This window comes from Amphiura filiformis, chromosome 5 (assembly GCF_039555335.1).
Source record: "Amphiura filiformis chromosome 5, Afil_fr2py, whole genome shotgun sequence".
Taxonomy (NCBI): Eukaryota; Metazoa; Echinodermata; class Ophiuroidea; order Amphilepidida; family Amphiuridae; genus Amphiura; species Amphiura filiformis.
This window is the reverse complement of record NC_092632.1, coordinates 4,900,135-4,910,902: the sequence shown is the minus strand read 5'-3', so window position 1 is coordinate 4,910,902 and position 10,768 is coordinate 4,900,135. Positions and strand designations below refer to the sequence as shown.

The window sequence follows — 10,768 nt, the reverse complement described above, 5'->3', positions numbered from 1 at the left end:
AAGTTTGAACTATGTAATACACTAGCTGAAATTTGTAAGTGTATAATAGTGCTATCTTATTGAGATAGCTATATTTCAGGCTGCTATCTTCAGTAGATGTCAAAGGCATAATAGGCTTGCTCATTATTCATGCATTGTGTCAAGTCTAATACATGTTTGTTACTGTGGTATTTTAATTATGATAAGTTTGTAATGAGCTATCTTCAGTAGATAGTGTGAATTTGATCAAATATCCTTATTTGCACACATCACATCTGGATAGCAAGCATTTATTCAATTCTGTCTTATGTTGATACTAAACATGATAGCAAATTATTACAATGTGAATAACAAAGTATTTTCCCTGTGTATTATTTTCTTCAGATTGAAAAACTTATACAGAAGATGCAAGATGACAAAAACGGGGTACCAGTCCGTACTGTCAAAAGCTTCATGTCCAAGGTGCCTAGCGTCTTTACAGGTAAGCGGTGCTGAAAACATGACCAGCTGGGATATATGTACCCCTCACTGTATGTATACCCCAGTGGAGTTTTTCCCTATTGGTAAGCATTTGTTGAAATGCACAGCATTGTGAAATTGGGGGGGGTGTTATGCAATGGTGAACCTCTGCAATCATGGACCAAGTTCATGATATACCTTCCATGATAGGGGACATACACTAATCTCGATTCCCAACATCAGCGGCAGATAAATAAGAAAGAAATATTAAGTGAATAGAAGTGGGGGGATGGGGTGTGGGGTGTGTTTGAGATGAGTTGACATACATCTCATTGCTAGATCGGATGATTTGTCATCAATACACTGGGCTATATTAAAAAAAAACAGTAACTAAAATTAATGACATGCTTTCATCTGTGATATATTGTGCTACTTTGTTAGAAAGGTGATGTAGTATTTCAGAGAATTATAAATAAAAATGCTTTTTAATTATACTAAAGTACACAGTAAATTGCTAAAAATATGGCAATTCACCTTTGCCATACTAGTGAATATCATTTTGACATTTCTCTTCTACTGATGGGTCAGTTTCTAAGAAAGAATATTTCATCAAGGAAATGTGTAATATATTGTGAATTTTCAAGCATGTGAGTACACTCAAAAAGTTAAACAACTTTGAAGTAGGTTCAAAGACCTTACAGATGGAAAAATAGGGTCAATGTAGAGGTGTCACTGCATATCATTTCCAGACTGTGTCATTAACCTATAGACTGTCTGACATGAAATGGCAAGTGATTTAATTTCTATCCTTATGCATCATGCTGGTACCCATGAACACTTAGTTGATCTCTTCTGCTTTTTGGTTTGTGTATTATCATGATAGTTGTGACTTGCTTAGAGGAAGTATTTTTAGTATTTCATTATGTCGTGATTAAACTTTATTCTTTAGGCTGAGCAGAGTATACATAGATCATAACAGGACAAAAATATTGCTCTTGTAAAAAGTTTGTGATTTTTTCAAAACTGATCTTTTTGTGTGCAAATCATTCAGCAAGCATTCCTGACTTACATTTCCCACCAATTTACTTCAGCTGTCTTGAGCCATGTGACTTTTTAGAGTTGGAAAGAGTGAAATAATGATTTTTATAAAATCAAGAAGAAATTGGAGGAAATTTTAAAAGGTTGTATTTGATCAGTTTCAAGTGAAAGAAAACATCTTGGTGATGATAAGAAATCTCAAATTCTGGCGTGGACGAACATGTCACTCCGTATTCTGGACAAGTCTTCAATGGAGTTCAACTGGAATCCCGCCTGTTCACATAAACCAATTTCTACACTTGTGATGATTATTATCTCGAACATGGCCAATTTTATAATGACCCATGTGTCATCAGTATCAATCATTTTGATACAATTTGTACATTGTAAGTGTGAGTATCACAAATTATCCTATCATTAACCTTGAAGCAGCATTTGGGTAGTTGTTCATTGGTGGCTATTAGACATTTTAGTGTGATGGATGTTGGTGGGTGGGTAGAGATAAATTACCATGTTGGGATATTAAATGCTAATCTGTGTTGACTTTGTTCATATGGAGATAAAACAAGCGTCTAACCATCCTGATTATCATTACATCATGCAAGGGTAGCAACGATTTGTGTTTCTTTGTCCAGGCTTTTTAAATTTCATTTTAATAATTATTTTAATAAAATGCATATTTCATGAAATTTATTACAATGTCAATGGCATTTAAAACACATCAAATGGCATATAATAATTTTGTGTATACTTCTTTTATTTGCAAGCTACAAGTTGCAAGCTACATGTAGGGGTTAAATATTGTCTCTATCAAGTATGATGTATGAGTTAATTGTGATTTATTTTATGTGTTGTTTTAGGTGCTGACCTGGTACAGTGGTTACAGAGAGTACTGGATGTGGACCAAAGTAAGTATGATTGAAACTTTTTCAATTTGCTTTAATATCAATCAACACACCTGGCAAAGGCATGTCCACCATTTATATTATGCCCTGAACAGTGAACACATGTATAAACCATCTAATATTGTAAAACAAGAGAGTTCTAGATGCAATAAATAATTCACTTTCTGTCACCCAGCACGAGAAATAAGAAGTGAAAGTTGCCTCTTTTATTGTTCTGTTCCAAGCACTTGTTGCACTGTGTTGAATAGTACAGTGCTATCTACTGAACACAACAAGATGAAAAAGAGAGGCCAAGACTACTGTAGTATGTACAAGGTAACATATTATACACACTACACCGCTGTTCCAAGCATTTGCTGCACTATTTTGAATATTGAATATTGCTATCTACTGAAGACAACAAGAAATGTGACATGTTATACAAAGAGAGGCCCAGACTAACTGTAGTGTGTGTAAGATAACATTTCCTTAGTATGTACACTGCAGCACTGTTCCAAGCATTTGTTACACCATGTTGAATATTGTTATCTACTGAAGACAACAAGAAATGCTGATACAAAGAGAGGTCCACTGTTGCAGTATGTGTACTATAGTCTGTCTCGTCTGAAGTAGAGAGTAATACCACATTTTGTGGTAGCATGTTTGAATCATGCACGCTAACCTAATCCTGCTGGGCATATACACATGCAAAGAAGAGTAATTTGTCCGTATGCTGATCTGCATAAATGCACTGATTCAAATCTGCCACTGTGAAATCTAACATGGTGTTACTTCAGACAAGACACACTATAATCATAAACATGCCACCTATCATCATCTGTCAGGTATTCACACACTGGATATTACTTCTGACAGTCAATGACAAAAAGAAAAGTGTTGTTCATACATGTACTTCACTATGCTAAATATTGCTATCTACTGAAGATAGCAAGATATCCAGACACAAAGAGAAGCTCAGACAAATGTAGTCAGAGCTCTCCTTCTGTTGGGTAACCAATAGTTACACTCTGTTCTAACCAGTCCTTTGGATATATGTAGGTTTGCCCACCTTCTGTGTGATATTCACCCACTTGCTATTACTTGGTATTACTTATTAGGGGCCATAAAATACCATATGTCACATGATCTAATCATAAATGCCCAAAGTCACAAATCTCAAATTATGTGGAAAAAAATGCAGGAAAACAAATTACAATTGCCAATTGTAATTTGTTTGGATCAGATTGTGTCACATACTTTTATCAGTCGCAACATGATTTGGTTCCCCATAATAATACAATAATAGAGAGGCAGATGGCTGTGTATTATTGGCATCAATCCTTACACATACATACAGACATCTACTACATACAGGTATCTACTAGATGTATTAGTGAATACCTATTGACCAGGCCAAGGTATTGTTTCAACTTGTCTGTCATATGATCTGTGCTTTAAGGATACAATCTGGGAAAAGGATATGTGATCAGGCTCTAAGGGTATAATTTACCACAAGGGTTGGCTATTGCAGCGCAGACAGTTCAGACAGAATACATAAAATGCACTCAAGCATTGTATCGTGTCTAACACTACTAAATACCAGTCCAATAGAGTTATGTACATAATTATCATTACAAAAACAAGTTTTTCATCACAGGAGCTACTCCATTCTAAGTGACAGCTATGATTGTTGAAATCAGTTTGATCCATCTGACGGGGAAAACTATATGTTGACCATCATTATTATTTGATAACTGAACCTTGAAAGTCCATGTTATGCCAGTTTCTTCTCTTTTTAGTGTTGGACACTGCATGCCATATCAAATGGTCTCAATGAAACAATTACTAGAGGGGGCCTGGCTAGATTTAGTTTTTAATGGTGTTGTGAGATTATAATATGACCAAGTAAAATGAGTTGGATATTAAGGCTGCTGATATTAAACATTGAAATGTTTGGGAGCCGTTGAAATGTTTGGGAGCCGTTTAAACATCAAGTATTCAACTCTGCTTATACATACTTGCTTTGAAAGACAAATGTACAAACTTGTATTTATTGTAAGTAACAGTCACCAAAGTCATGCATGAGCGGAAATATATTGATCATAGTTGCAGGAACTTATTGACCCTCCCTTGTAAGTGGCTCTTGGGCAATAGAAAACAAAAAAGAAGTTGCATGCTTTGTTTTTGGCCATACCTTGCTTTAAAACCATGATTTGCTCTACAGAGAGGCCCTCAATTTTTGTAGAATTTCTACTTTTTGCATGATTGTAATGCCCAATGGTGTACTTAAATAGCATGTGAAAGGCTAAATCTGATGTGCTCTTATTACAGCAGAAAAATATATCTCTGGTTTTATTCCTAGTTCACCAATTGAATGGTGGCTAAACGTATCACGTGCATGTGTATTATTGAATCAGTGAATTAGTAACACATAAACTGTGTGCATATCACTATTCGTCTTACGTCATGACGTATAAACTGTGTGCATATTGCTATTTGCCTTACATCTAGGTTTGTTCATCCAAGCTGTGTGAAGCTACGTCAATATTCATGATAACAATAATATGATCGGCGACCTAATACACGCATTGTAGGCTATGTAATGAAATAGTAATTTTCTTCGATTTACCTTGTTGGTAAAATTAAATCAAAATTAAAAAGGGACAATATGATCAGTGAAAACTAACATTTAAATAGGAATCTATTCTTTATGCAAATCACACATTATTGCTTCAGTTGATCGTATTACAATTAAGTCTTGCATATATAGGCTTTAGCCTGAAAGTGTAAGAATAATAGACATCACTCTAAAAGAAAACATGTTTAAAAAAATTATTTAAATGGTATACAGTAGAATGATTTGAATCATAAGCAAATAAGAACTTTCCAAACTAACACACACCAAGTTATCATATATATAGATATATCATTGATAACATCTTATACAAACTAGGGGAAAAACCTTTGAATTTATAACAAATTATAGCTATTACACTCATCGACAAAACAAATGTGCAAATATCAGGTCATCAATTGTAGATAATGCCGTGCCTAGCTAGCAACATACAAAAATCAATAATTCATATTTCACACACTCTCTCACTCGCACACAAAAAATCAAGGTGGTTATCAAGGCAGTGATGCAGTCAGTAAGACAGCCATTCACACAATCTAATATCAGCGAGGATGATGGACTTCTTCTTGCGATCTTAATCCATCGTAGACAAGTTGCCGCAGTGAATCGGCCCAGTCAACATATGATTAGAGCTCAATATGAGAATAGAACAAATATATGTTTGGCTTAGGAGTCGTGGGATCGGCAATGAGAACTTGTTGAAGTGATCGACGCTAACGATGAATACTGAGAATATGAATGTAATGTTTCCACAACCAAATCCTTTTGTGAGCTTTGCAAGACCATGTACAATTATTTAGGAACTAGATTATTTTGGAAACATGTAAAAGAAAACCCACCAAGTTTTATGAAAATAAAAATGTAGTGAACAAAATAAGCATGTGAAAATTGATGACTTTTAATCTTGTTGGTTTTGAATTTTTTTGTTATTCTGTATGTGAGTCATTTCACACTAGAGGAGTTAACTACACCCTGCTTGTCTAAAGGACAAACAGGTCGGCTAATACTGACAGGCTTTTCAGAAATGACAAGTGCTCAAGAAGCACAGAATCAGTATCGTTCTGGCTCCTTTCAATGTAAATTTTGTGGTGATATTTTTCATCTCTATTTTGCATCTGCTTGTGTACATGTTCCAATCTTCGAACGACTTAGTTCTCAAATTAATTATAGTACATATGTACACTCATTCACTTCTTTGGGTATCAAAACTCATACCCAGTATGGCGAGGTCACTTTCTGGATTTTGCTGATAAATGAAGGCTGTTGAGCGTGCTCCCAGGATGTGAGATTGACAGCAGGTTGATGCTCTAATAGGTCATTGACTCGAGTCGATACTAAACTTGTATATAAGTGTGCTGTAATATTGACCAAATGAAGTCTTCTGCCTTCAATTTACTATGACTAAAAACCACAAATCTCTTTTGTTTGGCACACAACCCATATCGAGAATATCGGATACTTGAAATACTATTTGGTAATGGTAATGTTTTTTTGATTTCTTAAAGATTTCTTTCACTTTGTTTTATCTCTTTCACATTGCAGCTTGAACAGTATCAATATTTGCTGGTGAAATTCTTAAATGGCAAATTGCATTTTAATTTTGATAGGTCTTTTGAATCTTTATTTGTTACCAAAGTTTGGAAAACTTAAGCTGACACTTTGACTGTAAATGACATGACCTAGTGGAATGGGTTTTTTTTTAATTTTTCCTGTAAGATCATATAATACTGCTGATATGAGAAATATTTAGATTTTTGAGAATATACATTTTTCTCCATGGACATAGACCAAAACCTCTTTAGTAATCAAAATAATTTCTTTAGTATTCAAAATAATCCTTAATTTGTTTGCAAGCATTGGAGCCAGTGTTTTGGGGTTTATTTTTTGTTGCAACGAAGGCTGCATTTTTATGCCCCCACCACGAGGCATACTGTTGCATGTCTGTCTTTCCGTCCACCCTTCTGGATGCTGTATCTCGGGCATGGATGGGCAGATGGACTAGGTGGGTCATGGTCAGGAACTGTGGCTACTTTTTTTTGGGTGGGGTTCGAGGTCACATACTGAGGTTAAAGGTCATATGAGTTCAACTTGTAAATTAGGTCTTGTATGAACAGTTTAAATCATATTGCAACCAAACTTGGGTCATAACTGCTAACCCTTCTTAATTTTGATTGAGAATTGCAGGATTTATGAAGATATAATAATTTAGCTTTTTTTTTCACCTGTACGTAATTAAATCAAAACGTACATTATATTGTGGGCAAGGACAAATTTAACTGTAGAAATGAACGTAGGAGTCGTTTTAATAATTCAATTACCCTTTAATTAGGAATCAGCTTGCCGAGTGGTCATATCAATTTTGAACTAAAGAATATTTATTCTGGACACTAAATCATATGTAGTTGTGAATATATGCTGACGTAAAGGTCATCATAACATTTTAAACATTTTAATTCAGTTTTTAGCATACATATTGATATGGATATGTTCTAGCTAAAAAAGAAGTAGTGAGCCCTAAGAAAAATATCAGCCAATGTTTTCTGTCAAATGCATCCAATATATTGAAATAATTGCCATTAACATGTTCAAGGACACTGCTTATTTTACTTGTTTAGAACACAAATATTTAGAATATCCGGACTGGTAGACCAGGAAAGAAAACCAACAATGATGATAATATTAATGAATCAAATGCAAAATGGGGATAATATATTTGAAAAAAAGAGTGTAAAAGAAATCGGGGGGAGGGGGGGATTGCATTTTGTGGGCAGTGTTGAATGATTTTCGTTTACTATAACCATAATATGCGCAATGTACTCGGATATTAAGTGTCTTGACATTTTTCTCATTGAGTACTGAAACCAATGAAGGATGCTAGTATTATAGGAGAACTTGTATTATGACTAAAACTCATAAAATATGACTTCCAGAACTTGCGCAATACGATTTCCGGTTTGAAATATGGTGCAAGAATGCAATTTATTTTATTTAAATCACCCCATGGTGGACTGGAGGCACCCCAATCGATGCATTGCATCGAAAACTGTGACGTTTCTAGTTCGAGTTTGTTTTTTAAAAGGTGCCCAGTAAATGTGTGCCAAAAATTGCTTTCCCCCTTTTGACCTGCCAAAAATTGCTTGCCCCCTACTTTATCTTTCAATAAAGATGAGGGGCGTGTTATAGAAGGGGCATGTAATAGAGTAAATACGGTATTTGAACATCTGTGTTGTTTTCCTGGTCTGAACAGGTTTTTAAAAGGTGCCCCGTAAGTGTGTGCCAAAAATTGCTTTCCCCCTTTACTATTTACTTCAGGGACCCTTCGTAAAGTTACGTCTAGTATTGGGTATTCTTAACTTGAAGAACAGTTACTTGAGTTACAAAGGGTTAGCAGAATAATGAAATGGACCCCAGGACTCATAATAATTGCACTTGCCCTAAATGGTTTGCACATGCGGTGCTTAGCACACACATTTGGCACAATGCATAACATGTGAGAGTGTGGTGCCACGAAACAAATGAATTACAGATTAGGATTATTCCATATTTATTAATCACTCTTCCCAGGGATATTTAACTGTGCACACTGATGCTATTAGAAGATGCATTTGACCTGCTCTTGATTCCTGGAATCGGTAACAGTGATTTACAGATTGATCAATATATCCATCAGTAGCCACTCACCAATCTGAGATTATAACTAAACTTTTATAGGAATTTTACACATTTTCTAGCCAAATCATCAAGAAGTTCAATAATATTTTTAAAAGTGTACCGCATATATATATTGCTGTCTGTATTCTTTATAATGTTGGAAATGGAAATCAATAAATTTTTAAGTACACAAATTGAGCAAATAAATAAAAACTATAATGATCAAAGCTAAAGAAAAAATGCCCAGTTTAATGTAGAAATTGAACATACTGAATCTAAAAAGGAAAATTTTCAACATTGCAATTATTTTTTAAGTGAAAATGTTAAATTTACGAATTTAAAGCAACATAGGGACTTCTAATTTAATAGTTTATTCACCTCTGTGCCGGATGCTAATATGCATCTCAGATTAATATAGGAAGTATGAAATTCTACTAGAGGCCTAAAAAACGGCACCTTTTTACAATGCATTTATTTGTTTCAAGAGTTTGCAATCAAATAAAATCCTGCTTCGTTCATGTGATTACTTTAGGATGTCATGAAATTATAGTGAACTGAAAAAGGGGATTCCCTCCTGGCTGTAGCTATTAAGGGATCTTGCTGAAAAAACAAGTTTGTCAACACTCATGACACGACCAATTTTTATTCACACATTATGAAATAGTAACTCATGATTTGATTTGATTTCTCTCATGTCTGGTACACAAGAAAAATCTGTGGAAAGAGAACGGAGCAAACATGCACATTATAATGCTGAGTGCCAAGTGTATAATGTACCTTATCTTGGGAGACTTCAATGATTATTATTGCAAGCAAATATGTGCAAAACTAAATTATATTAAAGGTGTTCCGAGTTGGTTTAAAAGGAACAGGCTGGCACTAGCTTATATTGTTTTTGGACATCTTATTCCATAAAGTGCGAGTGAGAGAGAGATGGAGAGCAAAAGAGAGAGGAAGTGTGTGTTTGTGGGTGCACACGCATGCACACATACACGCAAACAGGCAGGTAACTAGCTCGAGCTAGCTAGACAGGCAGATTGCTTACTTGCTTGCTAAACAGCCAGCATCCAGTCAGTGTACACTATGCTGTGAACAATTACCTAATGCACTGTTGCCCAGGAATCTGTGGCGCTTCCGGTCGGTTGAATATATGCGTAGCCTTGAGGGAGCCGTACAAAACATACGTACATACGTCTCATGCAATCCCGCCAATTCTTTACCCTTTACCTATATGCATAAAGGGAACAAGTAAAGGTGCAGGGTGAACATGTATATACACTTACAAGATGTGAAGAAGTAGATTTACACATAACCTTGTTTAACTCAAAACCAAAATCGACATTATATAATCAGAACACTGTATGTAGCCATATATAGGTGAGCTAAACAAATTTGGGAAGACTGTTTTGAGGTAGCATTGGGTAGTGGTTAAAAAAGGAGTTGTATACAACATGCTACATGAACATTGTTAGTAGTGACATGATTCGTATTTGCAAAACATTTGAACAATTGATTGGTCTTGGCCTTTTGATTGAGAAAAATGTACACTTTATTTTAGTCATTTTAGTTCACTTATTATTAGGATGGTAGTGTTTAAATTAGAATTTACTCTCTTAATTCAACCAAATATAACAAGTACAACAGGGGTAATAATAATTATGAATAACTAAATAATAGTAAGTAAAGTCAATTATAAATTTGTCAGACAATATTACTAATTACAAAACAAACAAAACTATTTCAGAGCTATTTTCTGAAGGAAGCTCATATTTCAGTGCTATTTTTTGAAGATAGCTCCTATTTCAGTGCTATCTTTTGAAGATAGCTCCTATTTCAGTGCTATCTTCTGTAGATCGCTCCTATTTCAGTGCTATCTTCTGAAGATAGTTCTTATTTCAGTGCTATCTGCTGAAGATAGCTCCTATTTCAGTGCTATCTTCTGAAAATTGCTCCTATTTCAGTGCTATCTTCTAAAGATAGCTCCTATTTCAGTGCTATCTTCTCAAGATAGCTCCTATTTCAGTGCTATCTTCGGAATGTAGCTCCTATTTCAGTGCTATCTTCTGAAGATAGCTCCTATTTCAGTGCTATCTTCTGAAGATAGCTCCAATTTCAGTGCTAT

At 34.9% G+C, this 10,768-nt stretch overlaps 1 protein-coding gene across 8 annotated transcripts in view; it reads left to right on the top strand.

The window, feature by feature from the left end:
* The first annotated feature begins 367 nt into the window (after window positions 1-367).
* LOC140152513 (regulator of G-protein signaling 7-like) overlaps window positions 368-10,768 on the top strand; it is a 130,404-nt gene continuing 120,003 nt past the window's right edge. For all 8 annotated transcript variants that reach the window (XM_072174862.1, XM_072174860.1, XM_072174857.1 and 5 more), the window contains exons 1-2: window positions 368-460; window positions 2,337-2,384. In XM_072174862.1, the coding sequence (XP_072030963.1) occupies window positions 385-460; window positions 2,337-2,384 (124 nt within the window). In that variant the 5' untranslated portion in view covers window positions 368-384. The remainder of the gene's footprint in view (window positions 461-2,336; window positions 2,385-10,768) is intronic.